At 47.3% G+C, this 19,293-nt stretch overlaps 1 protein-coding gene across 1 annotated transcript in view; it reads right to left on the reverse strand.

The window, feature by feature from the left end:
- The window catches only part of Fntb (farnesyltransferase, CAAX box, beta), a 63,431-nt gene that overhangs the window by 25,146 nt on the left and 18,992 nt on the right, over nt 1–19,293 (reverse strand). The window contains exons 2-5 of the mRNA XM_057783035.1: nt 18,942–19,006; nt 10,886–10,958; nt 9,437–9,528; nt 29–175 (exon numbers count right to left, since the gene is read on the reverse strand). Of these exons, the coding sequence (XP_057639018.1) occupies nt 29–175; nt 9,437–9,528; nt 10,886–10,958; nt 18,942–19,006 (377 nt within the window). The remainder of the gene's footprint in view (nt 1–28; nt 176–9,436; nt 9,529–10,885; nt 10,959–18,941; nt 19,007–19,293) is intronic.

Here is a 19,293-nt window from a genome sequence, read left to right on the forward strand (position 1 = left end):
GTCCCCACCACCGCTCCTGCAGCTTTACCTGTTAATGACGTTGTAGGCTTCCTCCGTGCCAATGATGCACAGCGCATTGACAGCTGCATACGTGGGTGCAAGGTGTGGGTACTGCCCAGGGCCCCCTCCAAAGCCACCTTCTGGACTTTGACACAGCTCCAGGAACTGACACACGCTAGGTACATGGCCAAGGGGAAAGACAAAGTTAGATAGTATTAATTTCCAAATATCAAATTCCTTTGAGAGTCCAACCTTTTCTAATCATCCACTTACCCTCAAAGGGGCAAAAATCCCCTCTTTGCCACTTGACTACAACCAACCAAAGACTCAGCTCTTTACCCAGCTATTCTAGTTTTGTGTCTGTTCCTTTGTTCCAGCATGAGGCTGAAGGAAACATTTCATAGACCAGGGGGTGAGTTTCATGCTTTTTTAAATTATTTTTAAAGATTTATTTATTAGCCGGGTGGTGGTGGCACACATCTTTATAATCCCAGCACTCAGGAGGCAGAGGCAGGAGGATCTCTGTGAGCTCGAGGCCAGCCTGGTCTATAGAGTGAGTGCCAGGACAGTCTCCAAAGCTACATTAAAAAGCCCTGTCTTGAAAAACCAAAAAGAAAAGAAAAAAAAAGATTTATTTACTATATAAGATATATGCTCTGTATCACACATATGCCTGCATGTCAGAAGAGGGGACCAGATTTCATTATTGATGGTTGCGAGCCAACATGTGGTTGCTGGGAATTGAACTCACAACCTCTGGAAAAGCAGTCAGTACTCTTAACCTCTGAGCCATCTCTCCAGCCTGAGTCTCATGCTTCGGAACCAAACCATTCCCTTCATTTTTCACCAAACTTGTTACCCTAAATCTGTAACATTGCAGCTGCTCTTCTGAGGACCTCTAGATTCTGCCTCTAGCTCAGAGCGCAACTGCTGGTTCCATGCTGATCATGGGTCTACATGCAGTTGGCATGCATTTCCTGGGCCCATGAACACAGGCCCTCACTCACTGTCACCGGAGCCTTCACAGGCAACATCTTTCTGCTCCCACCACCCGGAAGAAGCCAGTTTTGAGCGCGGTTCGCTCCATGTTAGGAAGATGGGAGAGCAGAAGGCTCAAGAGGACACTGATGTGGTTTGAATGAGAATGTCCCCCCTCACCCATAGGCTCACTTGAATATTTGCTGTTTGTGGAACCTTAGGCTGTGAAACCTCACAGGAAGCTGGGACTCGGGTGGGCCTTGAACCAGGCGTACTTCCTGTGCTTTCTCTTGCTTTCTGAGTGCACACATATAGCCAGCCTCCTGCTCTTGCCACGATGGACCACACCCCTGGACCCGTAAGCCCAAACCGACCCTTTCTCCAAGATGCTCTTTTTTTTAAAAATTCTCTTATTTTATTTTTGCCACTGAGGCGTTTTACTAATACATATGTTTTGCATCGCTAGACAAAGAATCCCAGTGTTTTTCCTCCTGTGTGCTTTTGTCTAGCTTCTTCATGGCCCATGATGCTAACTGAGGTTGTCAGTACAACAAAACCAAAATTGATGGGACCGCCCTGCCATTTCTCTAGGTCTTTGAACTGCACATTATATCTGGGCTGATCACGCCCCACTTCAACCTCCTCATGAGACAACAGTGATTTTTTTTTCCCCCAGCTATGTGATAAGCTGATGTAGGAGGTCCTTCTGTCTTTGTGTTGCTTTCATTGGTTAATAAAGAAATTGCTTTGGGCTGCACGTGCTATGACTGCAGGTGTGAGCCATCGTGCACAGCTCCTTCTGATTCCAGTCTTTCCATTATGTAGGCAGGTACAGCAGCAGAACGGGATAATGACTGGCCACCTCTGTCTTCACGGGCTAAGACAATACGCCTTCCTTCTGCTTACACCTAAGATTTTATGGTAGGCAGCACAAGGATTGAAACTAGAGTTTATCATCAGAGAAGGAAGAAATTTTGGAGCACATTTTTTAAGAAAAATATTCATAAGTTGAGTTTGCTCTTTATAGATCTTCCAACCCGGGATCAATTCTTATGGAATATCCAGAAATAAACAGCTAATAACAATTCCTAACATAGGCTAGCGGCCAAATGGAAGCTTTCTGTACACAAAGCAAAAGGATTTAACTAATGTAAAACTCAGCAGGTGGGCAGGAGAGATGGCTCAGTGGGTAAGGGCACTTATTTCTTTTGCAGAGGACCCAGGTTTGATCCCAGCACCTACATGGCAGTTCACAATCATCTGTAACTAAGTTCCAAGGCATCCGATGTTCTTTTCTGCACCTCATTCACATGGTGTACAGACATACATGTAAGCAAAACCATCATATACATAAAATAAAAATGAATCTAAAAAACAAAAACTCAACAGTCTGGAGCTTGAAATACACTCTGCTCAGCGACAGAGCATACGCACGCAGCCCTGAGTTCAATCCCAGCATCCTGCCCAGCCTTCCAAGGGCTAGAATTACACATGTGTCCCTCTGTACCAAGCTACTGTAAGCTTGAGGCCAGGCTGAACTATGTAGAAAATTCAGGCTAGCCTGAGCTACAGAGTAAGACCTTCAAAACAAAACAAACCATCCTCAAGAGTCACCTACTACCCATTTCCTCCCGGCTCCGAAGACAGACTACTGTAACGGAATGTAACGCTCCAGACGCAGCAGCCTGTGGTCCCAAGTGAGCGCGGATCTGAATGTTCCAGACACCTTGCTGCCATGGCTCCACGCCAACCCCCCTCAGCTGACTGCCATGAGGCTGAGTGAGAGAACTGGGGGTGGGGCTCCCTTGTGGCCCTCCCTTCCCTACTACAGAACATTCTGACCCCGAGGCTTTCCAACTTGCACCCTAAGGAACAGACAAGCTGACTGTGAAACGACAAGCTGTCATTAGCAGACTTCTCAAGCAACTTTAAGAACCAAAATGTTAATGATACTGGGCCAGCTCAGAAAGGCGCAAAACACTAAAAAGACAAAAATTCACATGGCAACTAGGAAGCATTAGTGCAAACACCCCAATGACATTGAAAAGGATTCACAAAAAAAAAAAAAAAAAAAGCATTCCTTCAGACGCCACAAGGGTGCGTTCCAGACACAGGTCAGGGCTGTTTAGGGGGAAGCTCTGCAGCCCTCTGTAGCCCCGTTTACAAACCAATGACCAGCAAAGGGGAAAACCCTCTTTAACACCAACGGACTGATTAAGACCTGGGTTTACCAGAGGCCAGGTGACGTGCATACCCACAGACGCCAAGCGCCATTCATCTTTGCTGCACAATTAGAAGTACTTTGGGGGATATTTTTTTAAAACCCAACAACCGAGTCATACCTAATACCAACTAAATCAGCATCTCTGAGGGCAGGTGGCGGTGACAGGTTTGTCACTCTGTGACTCCAATGCTCATCCCAGCACCAATACTTCTTAGACTCAGTGTCTGACTTTGGTTTAGTTTTGTTTTGCTGGGATTTGTTTGTTTGTTTGTTTGTTTGTTTTTCTTTTCTGTTTGTTTTTGTTTTTTTAATTCTTGAGACAAGGTCTCATCGTGTAGCTCCAGAGGGCCTATATCTCACTGTGTTGACCAGTTAGGCCTTGAACTCACAGAGATCAGCTTGCCTCTGCCTTCTGACTGTTGGGAACATCGGCGCTACCGCACTACCGTGTGCAGCTTAGTTTTGTTTTGTTTAAAGGGTCTCTCTCTGTAGCAAAGGCTGGCCTGCAACTCACTACATAGGCCAAGTTAGCCTTGAACTCGCAGCAATTCTGCTTCCATCTGCTGAGTGAATCCAGGAATGAACCACCGCGTTCAGCTGTTTTTGCTTCTAACCAGTGCCTGGGTGATGCTGGCCTGACGACCATGTTGTGGAGATCAATAAAACACATCTGTCCTGTCCAACAGGCAACCCTAGTCACAGGGGGCAACTCCAATTTTAATTCAGATTAATTAAATCAAATGCTCAGTGACTGTGCTTAGCTGTTGGTGACCAAGTTGGGTCACACATCCGTCACGGAGCCTGCGCAATATTATGGGGCGTTCTATAAAGCACTGCTTCTCTGACATTCAACCATTACAGAGAATGAAAAACTTGTAAGAGAATCAAGTTCAAGGGAAGAATATTCTGGCCTTAGTTTTTCAAATTTAATTTCATTTATTATAATGTAAGTATGTGTGTGTGATGGGGTGCCAGACATGCAGAAGGCAGAGGATAGCTTTGTGTAACTGATTCAGTCCTTCCAACTTTATAGGGTTCCCAGGGATCAAGTTCGGGTCATCAGGCTTTTGTGCTAAGCACGTTACCTGCTGAACTCTCGGTCGGGCACTACTGTCAGCCTCATAAATCGGTCCTCTTAGACTTGTAGTAATGGTTAGACTAATCTATCTCTTTCTTTTTTAAAAAATATTTATTTATTTATTTATTATGTATACAATATTCTGTCTGTGTGTATGCCTGCAGGCCAGAAGAGAGCACCAGACCCCATTACAGATGCTTGTGAACCACCATGTGGTTGAAGGGAATTGAACTCAGGACCTTTGGAAGAGCAGGCAATGTTCTTAACCGCTGAGCCATCTCTCCAGCCCTGGTTGGACTAATCTAGAGTCTGAAGAAAACTCACCTGTGGGGACAAAGGATTCAAAAATATGTAAATAAGCAAAGAATGTAAAACAACAGAAAAGCAAATCAGAGACCAAAGAAATAAAACAAATGAAGCAGGTTCAACCAGCAAATATCACACTGGGGTCAGTATTACGGGGGAGGAAGTACAGAAACACAAGATCAGAAATGACGGGGAACACAGCAGGGAAGGAACCAGTCATTCGGGCCTGTGAGATACGATTAGTCAACAAGTATCTTGTCGAAGGTGTCAACTCAGCACTGCCAAGAACTGCATCTGGCCCCAGCCTCCGTTTTCCAACTAAGAGGAGTTCACTTATACTGTAAAAATAGCTAAGTATTTAAAAAAGAAAATATTGAAACCAGAAAGGGAACAAACTAACAAAGGATTAATATTACGGACATCAAGGAGGATGCCCAGGTACATACTTCATGCATTCAAAGGGCACTACACAAACTCCAGTAAATTACAAAAAGCGAGGCTTGTCTGGAGTAAGAACAACTTAGCTTAGACTTTAAAACCATTTTTAGCTCCGGGGTGTGTGTGTGGGGGGGTGTGGCCTGGTGGTACTGCCGGCCCAGCTAAGCACCAAGGTACAATCTCCAGCACCCAAAACAAACAAGTAAAACTTGTGTTGAAGCGGGACAAACCCCAGCACCAGAGACCACAGGTGAGTTACACGGCCAGCTGTAGCAGGAAACAGGAGAGCGGCCACCATCGACAGGATGGCTCAGGAAGGGTAGGAGCAGCGGCCACCATCGACAGGATGGCTCAGGAAGGGTAGGAGCAGTGGCCACCATCGACAGGATGGCTCAGGAGGGGCAGCTGAACGCTCCTGAGAGGCAACACAAAAGAGGGGCACTGCCCCGGCTGTGGAGTCCAACAGCGAACGAGGAGGATAAACACCGTTTCTTGTTGGTTCCAGGAGGCTAGAGCTACCCGGAATCTTTGCTAAGCATACCCATCTAGACGGCAGCCATTTGGAAAGCATGGTCAAGTTTAATGTGAGTTATTTAGAACAGGGTTTCTCTACACTGGCAGGACTGGCCTGGACAGTTTTCTGTTTCGAGACTTATGCCTACAAAGGTATTTAGTGGCCTCCCTGGCCTGTACCCACTAGATACCAGCGGAACCTGTCCAGAAAAGCACCCAGAAGACAGGTGACTAGGTATGATGTCATCATGTCACTTAGATTTTAACTTTAAATTTGAAAGGAGGGGCTGGGGCTCTAGCTCCCTTGGTAGAGTGATCGCTTAGCCCTGGATTCCAATCCAAGCAGCATATCCCTTGCTTTTGAAAGGGAAAGGAGGACAGATCGGAAGTTCTGGTCACCCTCTCAGACAATGTTTCTTGTAGCCCAGGATGGCGTCAGACTCACTATGTAGCCAAGGATAATCTTAATTTTTTTTGTTTGTTTGTTTTTTTGTTTTTTGAGACAGGGTTTCTCTGTGTAGCCCTTGCTGTCCTGGAACTTACTTTGTAGGCCAGACCGGCCACAAAGTCACAGAGCTCTGCCCACTTCTGCCTCCCAAGTGCTGAGATTAAAGGCATGAACCACCATGTCCAGTCTATGCAATACTACGGACCAAACCTCGAACTTCCTGCCTGCTAGGCAAGTGCTCCATCAGTCGCGCTACATCCTGGACCTAGAAGCCAAACTTTAACAATGCAGTGGGCTCCCTGTGATTTTCATCTGGCTCTGTGTGTTTCATTAAAGTAGCTGTTAATAACCAAGACTGGGGAGCACATTCAAGTACTTCCTTCAATGCTAAAATCGTTAAGTCAGATAAGTGTTCTGCTCCAAAATACTTGTTCATTTATTTTATGTCAGTACACAAATAAATTCATGTACAACCTCCAAATCCCCACCTCTGAATTTATTATTCTCGAAACAGCTAATACCTGCACTAATAAAGGCCTGGCCTCGCTAGCCTCTGTCAGCCGGCATGGAAGTTGACAAAGTGCTTCTGTCCACTAGAGGGAACCCGGCTTATACTATTTCCTAAACAAACAAACCGGAGAGAGGACAAACTAGGATTAAAGATGAGAGGAACTTTGCACATGTGCAGGCTGTGTGCGTGCTGAATGCAGGTGGCAGTGGGAAGAGAGCAGGTAAACAGTAAAGCTGCAGAGCTGGCTCTCTGCCGCTAAGGTCACCTTAATATTTGGAGGAAGGAAAAAGAGAACACATTTTATTCCAAGAGTTCCCTTTCCTTGTGCAAAATAAATGAAAAGAGGCTACAAATCCGAGAGGGAGTAAGGGGGGGGTGTGTGTGCAGGAAAAGACACAGAAGGGGGGGGGAGGGAAAATAATGTGATTATATTTAACTTAAAACTTAAAAATTATTTCAAACAATAAAAATTTTAGACAATGGTGGTGCATGCACGCCTTTAATCCCAGTTCTTGGGAGGCAGAGGCAGGTGAATCTCAGTGAGTTCAAGGCCAACCTGGTCTAAAAGGGAGCTTTTTTCCCCCCCAGAGTGAGTTTTTTTTGAGGTAAGGTCTCACTACATAAATCTGACTGCCCCAGGCTAGCCTGGAACTCAGAGATATCCACCTGCCTCTGCCTCTGGAGTGCTGGGATTAAAGGGGCGTGCCACTCTGCCCAGCTAAAAATTTACAATCACTTCAGATCTCACATCCACACTGAACTGTAGCCCATGCACATGCAAACTTCTGTCTTGTTTTGTTTGGTTTTTCTATGCATAATCAGCAACATTTTTATTTGGTTTGTTTTTTTTTTTTCCCTTTCGGTGTGAGGCTAGGTGGGTGCTACAGAGGACCGAACCCAGGGCCTCCACCACGCCAGGCAAGCTCTACACGCTGCCGTACAGCTGCAGCCCTCCGCTGTCTGTGTTTATAAGGGGTCTCACTCACACAGCCCTGGCTGGCCTCAGACTCTGGGCAGGCCCCCCACCTCATCCTTCCGAATGCTGGGATTACAGGTGTGTACCACTACGCCTGGCCTCCCCTCTATGCTCCTGCTCTACAAAAGCTGAATCTTTTTAACAGTCTGTTTTCACATCATATCCCTTTACATATGTATTCTTATATGCAAATATACACAAATATAAAGACACTTTAAATGGCTGAATATTTCATTGTATGTACTATGTTACAATCAATCTACTTAAACTCTAAAGTAAATTTTAAAGCATCTCTTACTACTGATGCTGTTCAGTGGAACACACCCTTTATCGGTGCCCTTCTTCCCATCGGGTTCTCTCCTTCCGCCATGTGTTTGCAGGTCAGACTTGGGTTATCACACATGGAGGCAGGTGCCCGCTAAGCTCTCTCACACGTCCCTTTCTTCCTATCTGGTATTGTGACACTGACTTCCCCAGATTGGTCACACTGATAAAAAGCTGACAGCGATCTGAGCCGTCCGCTGCAGGAGCCCCATATCTGTGGCCTTGCCTTCCAGGCCTCCATGTCTCTCTCGCTGAGTTCTCCTTCACCCTCCCTGCTCTCATATGCCTCCTTCCTATTCCAGCATACATCCTGACAGTGTGGGTGTCGGGTGGGGGGCTCCCCAAACAACTCTCAGCCCCCAACTGGTATTTCAAAAACACATGGGCCTTTATTTTGACAATTAAACTCCTGTTGCTGCAGAAACTGCGTCCAATTCCACTTCCAGGGCTGGAGGCAAGCGGCTTGCTGAAATGTTTGGATTATAAGAACAATGCATATTTTCCATCTGCCTCAGAAACATGAATTCTAAGGGTTAATGGCTTAATTCTTTATTATCTCCTCCATCCACATTCATCACAAGACAGCCTTCCCAGGACGGCAAGAATGAGAGGTTATTGTTAAAGAGAATGAATGAGACAATGTAAGTTCTGTTCCTCTGACCTGACAGCGTGGCCAAGGCAGGGGCTCTGGGACTAGGCAGGGCTCGAGCGAGCCTCCACCAGTCTTGGCACAGCTACCATCCTCTGCTGTGCAGGGACAAACCTGGCTTGGGATCCTTGCGTCCCCAACTCCTCACCCTTGGGAGTACAAAGGAGTAGAGGCACACAAGTCCAAAAGACATGCTCTCAGTAAACCCCTCAGGTTCAATCCCTGGCCGTCCTTTCCCATCCCGGGTAGTCCCAAGGTTGGCGGCATGATTGGTTTTGATATAATTGTGATGAGCGTGAAGTACCACCTTGCGAACATCATCCATGCCAGCAGTTTGGGACCATCTAAGATGCTCATGTGTCTAGTCACCGGTCAGAGGTCTGTGAAAACTGTGAGTCATGGCATCGGCACACCAAGGCTGTAACCTCCAGTCCTGTGGCGAGCTGGTCTGCCTCCACATACAACACCGCCATGGAGGTGTTTAAGGAAGGCGAGAGTATTTTGATTCACAGAGGGTACACAGCTATGAAACATATACATTTCATCACTACTATCAGAGATGATGGTGAAGACTCTTCTCAAAGATCAGAGCCAGGGAACACAGGAGGCAGAGGCAGGTGGATCATGGTGAGATCGCAGCCAGCCTGGTCTATGTAGCAAGTTCCACGATAGCCAGGGTTACACAGAAACACTAGAGAGAAAGAGAGAGAGAGAGAGAGAGAGAGAGAGAGAGAGAGAGAGAGAGAGAGAGAGAGAGAGAGCAGAAAAAACAGAGTTCCTTTGGAAGTTCAAAGAGTTGTTCCACCCACAACCCACAACAGGCTTCTGAGTGGAGGAGTTTCCGGAAGTTGCTGGAGGTTAAGGGAAGGGCAAGGGTTTCTTTGTAACATTCTTTCCTCTCTATTACAACAAATAAAAGGGAAACAAAGGGAATTTCTAATCCAAGATGTGATTCCAGAGAATGCCCCAGGTTCCCCCAAGCCATACTCACTCTGCGGCCACTATTTGAGGAATGGGTTCATCTAGGAGTTCCAAGCTGTGCAGGATCCAGTAGCAGAGCCAGGGGCGGCTGGCATCCAGACACTGGGAAGGACGAGAAGAAAACACACCCTTTACTCAATCATTCCAAGATCCTGTGGACAAGGCTACATCTGTCTTAGTCCCCAAAGCCTAGAAAGGGGAGGAGGCATCCTTGCTTGGACGGCAATCGGTAAATGAAGGAAGCTTGGCTTTGTGGCCTTAGCTAGGAGGTGGCATGTCCATCCGTGACAAATGGCAGTTGGAAGCAAGCCTTAAACCCACGGGGTCCCTTCCCTGCAGGTGTCCAAGTAAGTCTGAGCTGAGAACTTACACACCAGGAAGGTAACTGCTCCTGTTTCCCCAGTGTAGACCCAAGGAAACACAATCTTGAATTCATTCATTTACAGAATCAGCAAATATTTGGTATCTGCTTGTGCCAAGCATCACAGTCATCGGGGGCATGGAAATAATGGAAACTGGCTCTGAGTCTTGGGGTGCTCAGGATGTAGGACATCGGTGTGCCTATCTTAGAGAAAGAAGCGGCAGACACACAGCTGCCCCATGTCTTTCCAGAACATGGTGAACATGTATATGTACATAAGTTAAGTGCTGCCGTGTGCAAAAATAGCACTGAGGGACTGGAGGGGGCTGACTGTGGATGGGGACTGGGCAAAGGCTTCTGAAGGTGACATGGAGACAGACCTTGATCCTAACTCAAGTCAGACATGGCTGCTGAGCACCCCACACTGGACAGAGCAGGTGGTACCATTTACCAATTCTACTTAAAGTAAACAAGGTCTAGGGAGACCAACATTTTTAATGGCACAGTTGTGGTGTAGGCTGTTACTCAGGTTGCCTATGAGACCTGGAAAACCCTTCCGCAAAAAAAATCAAATATAGAACATTGAAATAAAAGCCAGTTCAAAGCAGAGCTACCCTTTGTGAAGGGAGGCAGGGACATGGGAGCCCGCCTGTCATAGTCTTTTCTTCTCCCACCACAAAGCTGAGGTCCTCCCCTGAATCTCACGGCTCTTAGACTCAGGCTTTAAGAGTCTAAGGACTCTGTGTTTAGTGTCCTCTGGACAAGCACTGGTCCTCGGGCGAGGACAGACACTGGATCCGCCTTACAGGGCCACGGTGTGGGGATGACGGGAACTGAGTTAATCGAGATGTGAAGGGAGCCAGCGGAAAGCACACCGCGATCCAGGGGGGCCCACCAGCTCTTAGGGGCCACCAAGGAGGCAGACTTTATTTAGCCCCTGACATAAGTAGAGTCCCAGCTCTGAAAAGCAGCCTGTTTCCTGCCAGAGCCACGTGGTCTGATGGGTTCATCTGCAACAGGTGAAAACCACCAGCCTTCTGCGTTCAAATAAGGGGTATGCCCAGGGCTTGACAGAAAGTTCCCCGGCAACATTTTTACCTCGTAGGCATCTGTCAGCTGTCGAAGGCCTCTTTTCAGATAATGGAAGTGCTTCTCCCTCTGCAAAATGAGCCTGGAAAGACAAAGAGCCTGTAAGTCCTCCTACCAACTCACGCTCCCACCACACATGTGCATGCACGCACGCATCCCACAGTCACTAACTGGATGCCTGGTGACTTCAGTGCGTACCAAAGACGACTACAGCAGGGAGAAGAGGCACACCTCTGAGTTCTCTGGAGTGCCTGCACACTGTCCCGGCAGATGTGCGGAGAGAAAACAGCTGTTACGCTACTACACTCTACCCACAAAGCTCCCCCAGGACCTAGGAATGTTTTATCCTGGGACCGCGTTTGCTGTGCACAACCTAACTCAGAACCTCTCTGCTCCCCTGGGTTGGTTAACTTCGGTCACTTGAGTCGTTTCTCCTGGGACCACTTGTCCCCTGGCCACCCCTTGGCTGACCACCTGTTACTCCTGCCCCCAAATTCCACCTCCCACATGCTGACCCACAGGCCTGGCCAGAGGACGCTTTTTGTATTCCACAGCCAGTCAGGCCTGTGGCACTGGGCTCGGCAATACTGGCTTTATGTGCTGCCCGTGGCCACCTGCGAGGGCAAAGAGAGAGGAAGGACTTCTTGCTTAGTGCTGAAAGATGGCCTGTGTGGCTCCGGAAGAAAGAGGAAGGAAAAGAATGTCAAGACGCCCACCGAGCCTGCTGACTGTGGAAATAATGGGAAGGGAGAGCCATTCTCTTCTAGGTGGTCAGTTCAACAATTGTTTCCAGAGCTCCCACTGCTCTGTGCTCAGAACACGAGCACTAACGTGGCCTCCACCTCAGAAAAAGAGATCTTCCAATGCAGGAAGAGAGATGCTGTCTAAAAAAAAAAAAAAATAGCAGTGGCATCTACCTGTTGTAATGCTAGCATTCAGAGGAAGGAAGATGACAAACTCCAAGTCAGGTACATAACAAGACTCTTCACACACAGAAACAAACAGAAGGCAAGTGGATGCCTGGTGAAGGTTCAAGAAAGGCGCTGACATGCCTTGCCAGTGACTTAATGACCAACCCTTCCCAAAGCTCAAAGACCCCACCATCTCCTGATGCCATTATGACGTGTGTGTGTGTGTGTGTGTGTGTGTGTGTGTGTGTGTGTGTGTGTATTCTGAAAACAAAGCTGGGCATAGGGGCCCAGAAGCCCAGTACTCAGAAAGCAAAGGCAAGAGGATCGCTAGTAGGTCAAAGACAGCCCAGTATGTACAGTGAGTTCTAGGCCATCCTGAAAACTTGTCTCTAAAACAAAACACACAAAACCTAAGAACAAATGAACTACAATAGAGATGATCCTGAAAATATGCTAAGCAAAAGAAGCCGCTTTCAAAATACTACATATTATATGACCCTATTTATATGAAATGGCCACAAAGAGAAAATCCTTAGAAAGTAGATTGAGCCAGGTAGTAGTGGCGCACGCCTTTAATCCCAGCACTCGGGAGGCAGAAGCAGGCGGATCTCTGTGAGTTCGAGGCCAGCCTGGTTTACAAGAGCTAGTTCCAGGACAGGCTCCAAAGCTACAGAGAAATGAGAAAGCCTGTCTCGAGAAAAAAAAAAAATTAAAAAGTAGATTAATTGGTTGCCTAGAGTTCAGAAGATGAAGGAGCTGAGGATGGTGACTAAGGGTATTCTTTTAAGGGCAATAAAATGTTCATAAATTAATCATGGTAATGGTGATACAACTCTGTGACCACACTAAAACCAATGAATTATACATTTGAACTCAGTGAGTTATATAATTATATTTCCTAAACATTGCTGAATATGGTGGCGTATGCCTATAACCCCAGCATTAAGAAGGCTAATACAAGAAGACGTCAGTTAAGTCCAAGGCCAGAGAGGTCCAGATTTCCTGGGCTGGTAAAGCACTAGCTATGGAAGCCTAAGGGCCTGCGTTCAACTCCTGAAACCTGTGTAACAGCAGAAGGAGGGCACCGTTACATGGGTGTCCTCTGACCTCTGACCTCCAGTGTGCCTACACACGCACCATGCACACACACACACACACTAATAAGCGGGTAAGGGGAATTTTGAAGGGAGTTGCTGAGGTGGCTCAGACAGCAGGAGACATGGGTCTCCAGTAAGGGAGACTCCTACATCCTCAGAGCCAGAAATGATGCGATGAGCAGGTGGACGATGAAGTGGGGAACAGCAGACATGAAGCTATGTGGGGTGCCAGCCCCTGGTTTCTTGGGAATGAGGAACGCAGGTCCCAGGAGCTAAAGACCGGCTGCTGTGGCGAGGGCGTTAGAGAATCTATACGAGATGAATAAGGGGATTGGAAGCCAAGAAATAGAAAAATTTTAGTGAAGCCAGTCAGCAGACATTCCTAGGTGGTTTCTTGATAATCTTTTTTCTTAAAGACAGAGTCTCACGTTGTAGCCCAGTTGGCCTCAAACTCAAAATCCTTCTGCCTCAGCCCAGGGGCTTATGTTATGCGTGTGTGCTGGCATGCCTGGCTTCCTCCTGGGACTGTTCAGAGACAGCAGTGGGCTGAGAGGAGCAGATTAAGCAGCAGGGAGGGAAATGGGAAGCAGATTTCTGGAATAGTTCATTGTCCTGCAGCCTCAATAGGATGGAAACACAGGCTAGCATGGGCTATTACAAGAACGAGTGAGACCATTAATGAGGGCAGACTAGCAGTGACCAGAGGCTAAGAAACGGAGCGAGGTAAAACCAAGCATGGTGTTTGGACTACTAACTGAACAGGTCTAACCTAGATAGTCTTTTTTTTTTTTTTTTTTTTTTTTTTGGAGACAGGGTTTCTCTGCGTAGCCCTGGTAGTCCTGGAACTTGCTCTGTAGACGAAGCTGGCCTCAAATTCAGAGATCCACCTGCCTTTGCCTCCTGAGTGCTGCGATTAAATAAAAAAAAAAGTGTGCACCATCAGGCATGGCATTTTTACTGAGTCAGTTAAACAATTAAACAAATCCTTCAAATATACAGAAATGCAGCCCACTGAGGCAGTTCAGCAAGTAAGAGAGCACTTGCCACCATGGCCTGAATACCTGAGTTCCATCTCTAGACCCCACATGGTGGGAGAACAAAGCTGTCTCCTGCAAACTGTCCTCTGACTATGCAAGTGCCCCATGTGGGTGCACAAGCGCGCACACACACACACACACACACACGTCATAAATAAATGTAAAAGAAATGTCTTTCAAGTACTGAAACCCTGGGAAGTCTTCTCCTTGTCTCTTGAACAATCTTTTTATGTGACAGGGGCTTTAGGGTCACTAAGGAATCAAAGAGCTCTAAGGCTGGAGATGTTGCCTCCAAAGAGCGACAGGTCGGCTTGTTGACGTGATGAGGGAACTGCCTGAATCCCAACTGTGCAGGAACAGCTAGCTAATGGAGGAAACCCCCTCACCTCCTCATCTACCTCAGGTTGGTCCCTAAAGAAAGAACCTGAGACATCTCAAAGATAAGCCCCTCCTAAGACGCTCCCCTCTACAGACAGCCAGGCCCCAGGAGTCTTGCTGAGAAGGGGGTTGTTGAGGTTTTCCAGCTAGGTCTGTCTAAAGAGAAACTTCAGCCACATATTCAGGGTAGGGGGGGAGATGTTTTAGGGGATGCAGGGAGAGATTATTTCCGGTGACCACTTCCCCAAGCCAGCTTCTTTCATTCTCATCCATTTAATCATAAATATATAAATATATTGCTAAGTAAGTGTCCAGTTTATTTTGGTCAGTCAGAAACTATACTTCAAAGGGCTACTGTTCGAGACAAATTATGCCCTCCCCTCCCACCTCACAATTAATGTTGAAATCTTAACCTGTGGTGTGACTGAGATTAGAAATAAGAGCTTTAAAGAAGAATTTAAGGTTATGAGAACCCAAGGGTGGCACCCTATCCAGTAATCCAGGAGCTTTAGTTAGAAGAAGAATGCTAGGGTGTAGTTCAGTGTGGAGTGCTTGCCCAGCACGCACAAAGGCCCTGGGCTGATCCAGCCCTGAAGGGGGTGGGGTTGGAAGGGGTGGGGTTGGAGGGGTTGGGGTTTGAGGGAGTCTGAGCACAAAAGGCCATGTGAGGACCTAGCCAGGCAGCCAATTGCAAATCTTAGATCAGGCCTTAGGAGGAACCAGGCCCGCTGGCATCTTGACCTGGGATTTCCAACCTCTTCAACTGCGAGATAATAAGTTCTCGGGTGTGTGCATGCGTCTCTAGATTTCACATTGAAGCAAATGAGATGAACTGGAAAGGTACACATTCAGGGCTGGGATGGCCAAGTGGTTAAGGTGCTGGACTGGAGAAGTATATGTTCACCAGGGGCAGGACAGAATACTCGTGAAGAGGACTGGGGATACGGCTTGATTAGTAGGACTTCTGCATAGCATGTGCCAGGCCCTGGTTTGACCTCCCTCAATGGCTAGAACAAAAAAGTGAAGAGGAAAATGAATGACACTAAGAACATTAACGCTCCTAGGTGTGGCTGAGGAGAAGGTTTACTGTAGATATGAGGGAGAGCATAGTCAGAGGCTTCTGGAAGGGTCCAGAGCAGAACAGACTGGGCCATGGAAGGGGGGGTGGGGTAAGAGAAGAAGAAAGAAGTGAGAGAGAAAAGAAAAACAAGAGGGCAAAGAGAACCAAGAGAAGAACCAAGCCGACACGTAGCCAACATAGTTGAGTTACACAGAGAGGACAGGGAAGAGGGGGAAAGGGAAGCTTAGGGGAGGGGCTGGGATGAGACATGCAGAGAGGAGCCAAGGGTCCGGTCACTGGTCACATGTTCTAGCAATGCTGAGAGAAGCCAGAGAGGCTTTCACACAATAACAGGCACCTCAGTTTGCCATTTGTCCCGAGTTTCTTTGAGACCTAACAGAAACTAAGAACTTTCATAAGAAAGCAGGATGCGGGGTTGGAGAAAAGGCTCAACAGTTAAGCTATTACTGGCTGCTCTCCCAGAGGATCTGGGTTCAATTCCCAGCACCCAGCACCCACATGACTGCTCACAACTGTCTGTGACTCCAGTCCCAGGGGATCTGGCATCCTCACACAGACATACATGAAGGCAAAACAGCAGTGCATATAAAATAAAAATAAATTATTTTTAAAAAGGAAAGCAGTATGCAGTGTGACATCATGGTGTACACCTAATATCACATCATCTGGGAGGTGGAGGGAGGAAGATCGAGTTCAAGGTTATACTTTCAAAGACACAAAGCCAAAACAAAAGCAAACAACCAAATAAGACACTCCACAACAACAGTAAAAGAAAGCAGGATGCTGACAAAAGCATTAAAGGTACAGCGGCCAGTGAGACGGCTCAGTGGGTAAAGGTGCTCGCCACTGAGCATGACTGGAGTTCAAGGGTTGAGGGTACAGGGCACTGGCAGAGAGCACCTAGGAGGCAGAGAGGGCCCTAAATTCAACCCCAGCACTATAAAAAGAAAAAAGAAGAAAAGGGGGCTTCTTGGTACTAACTACCTCACAAGTGACACTTCACAATCATGAAAAGTGATCTTTTTTTTCTTACATTTTTTTTTAAGACAAAGTCTCTTGTAATCCAGGCCAGTCTTGGTTTTTGTTTTTTAAAAGATCTATTTATTTATTACATATACTGTGTTCTGTCTGCGTGTACGCCTGTACACCAGAAGGGGGCGCCAGATCTCGTTAGAGATGGCTGTGAGCCATCGTGTGGTTGCTGGGAACTGAAGTCAAGACCTTTGGAAAAGCAGTCAGTTCTCTTAACCTCTGAGCAGTCAGTTCTCTTAACCTCTGAGCCATCTCTCCAGCCCCAGAACTGAGGAAAACTGGGAAGGCCTGGTCCACCCCCACCGAAGTGTTAGGATCACAGGCATATACCACCACGCCTGACAGAAAAATCCTTTCTGGGAAGGGGATTAATTGTGGAATGCAGCAACATTCAGCATCAGCCCTGAACTTCAGCCACGGCTGTTTCCTGGCTCTGGCTCTAGCAGGCTGAATAGCAAATGCCCGCCTCAGCATCATCGCTGGCATTCCTGGACCTGTGCACAGCCAGTGGTCCTGATAGTATGTCAGATCCGATCAGCATCATGACCTTAGAGATGCAAGCAGGCTATGTCCCCTAGGTGTACTGCCAGCATCCGCATGTATGGTGGCGAGCCATGAAGTCCGTTCCTGAATCATACTTCAGACTCTGAAATGTGCTTTTTTTCCTTTGGTTTATTGCCTGGGGGTGGTTTTATTTTGTTTTGTTGTGGAATTCTGGGCCACACACTTGCTAGACAAATATTCTACCATTACACTATACTTCCTAGCCAAGACCTAAACTTTGACTACTAAAAGGTTAAAAGTTTAATGATAATTTAAAATTCTGACGCATTTTTAGATTCATTCCTTGGCGGGAGGTGTTCTGGGTACTGAAGCCAGTGCCTGGTGTATTCTAGCAAGTATTTCACCACACTGAATCCCATCCCAGACTGATCCTTCTGCTCCTGAAGCTCATTCTGTGGTATTGAGTCAGCTAAATACCTGATATTCTGATTTATGTACTCAGCTATTCAGCCCACATGTGTAATATCTCCACAACGATTAACATGCTAATTATCTTCCTTTAAGACGCTTATTTTGGCCAGTGGTGGTGGCACCCACCTTTAACCCCAGCACTTGGGAGGCAGAGGCAGGTGGATCTCCTTGAGTTCAAGACCAGCCTGGTCTACAAGAGAGAGAGGACAGCCAGGGCTACACAGAGAAACCCTGTCTCAAAAGCCCCCTCCCAAAAAAGACACGCATTTTCATAGGCAAACATGACAAAAATTGAAACAAAGAAATACAAATGCAAAAAAAATAAAGAAAACAAAAAAGAAGAAAGAAAAAAATAAAATAAAAGGATACAAACTGGAAGCTATGATCCCTGAAACAAACCCAGACACCTGATATATTCTGTTTCTAGACAGTTCCAAGCCCAAGAACACTGTTTTCCACCCACACCTAACAGAAGTTCTATGAACGGGGGTGGGGTCTCCTTTACTGTTCCCCCTCACCACTCCCCAAATAACCCTTCTGGACTGCAGCCCCTCAGCCCTCCTCATCTCATTAGAATGACAGAGTCCAAGGGATCTATCAGGATGGAGAGTGGAAAGGAGTGTCAGATGTCACAGGTCCCATGCGTGGGAACACGGAGCCTGAGGCAGGAGACAGTGACTCAGAGCTCAGTCAGGTGAGTCATCTGTGGGCACAGTGGCTAACAGCAAAGCCCTCCCAGACAATCACATCCTCCACCATCACCAAGTCCAACCACCTCTGGGAAAGCAAAGCTGGGGCAGGTCTGTGTGGAGGCAGCGGAAGTGGCATAGATTCTCTTAGCGTTCGCTCCCCTGAGCTGTTGACACAAATGTCATTCGCTGAGCTCCAGCTGGGGCAAAAGTCTCAGCTCTGGGTACTGCAGAGACGTAGCTTGGCAGGCTAGGGAAAGACTTCCAGATGACTGAGTTTGACCCCATTCTTCCTCCTGGGTCAGCGTCCTGTACCAGGTGCTCCTCACCTGGAGAGTACAGACAGCCTCTGGGGAGGGCAGCCCTGTTTCCTGATGAACCGGGCTCACAAGACTTTACTGATTGCCCGTCCTGAACACTGAAGGGTTCTTTCTAGGCTGGTGTGTGTGTAACATACATGGGAGGCCCTGAGTCCAAACCCCAGCACTACAAGGCAAATGGGAGGACGAACTTCTACCTCTGTGGCCTCCTCGACTGTCTGAAGAAGTCGGTAGACGTGTAAAGCAAGGTGAAGCAGAACTTGAGGCCACACAGTGCCTCAACACCTGGTGTCTCCACAGTTAGTTTGCAAAGTGTCACAAAGAACTATTCCAGGGGCTGGAGAGCCGGCTCCACGGTTAAGATTGTGTGCTGCTCTTCCGGAGGACCCGAGTTTGGTTTCCAGCATCCACATGAGGCGGCTCACAACCGCCTATGTCGGGTTCCAGTCATGTAGAGTTAGTCTAGCTGGTTGATTAGTTAAGCAAAGGCAAGGAGGAAAGAGAAAAGGTTCTCTCTGGCCCCCAGGGTCCCACTCACAGCTTACCTTGGTACTAGGTGGTTAAATTTGTAAGAACTGAAGACTTCCTGGATCCTCTCTTCTACTTTGGCCTGATGAGGCAGCAGGACATGGAAGAGAGAAAAGAGAGATGAAAAGCTATCGACTCTTTCTTCCTATTGCCATGGCTCTTGAGTGCCTTAAGTTTTTTCAGTACAGTTCTGTGCTGCACAGCGATTCAGAGGCTCTATAGCAAGACAGGGTTACTGACTAACAGGACATAGAACTGGAGAAGTAGTTTGGGGCAGGGACCCCAAAACAACAATGTCAGGAATGTCCTTGGTTTTCTAGACCGGAATGCCAGATGGGGGCTCTGGTTTTACCTCCTAAATGAGCCCAT

This window comes from Chionomys nivalis, chromosome 10 (genome assembly GCF_950005125.1).
Source record: "Chionomys nivalis chromosome 10, mChiNiv1.1, whole genome shotgun sequence".
NCBI classification, from domain to species: domain Eukaryota; kingdom Metazoa; phylum Chordata; class Mammalia; order Rodentia; family Cricetidae; genus Chionomys; species Chionomys nivalis.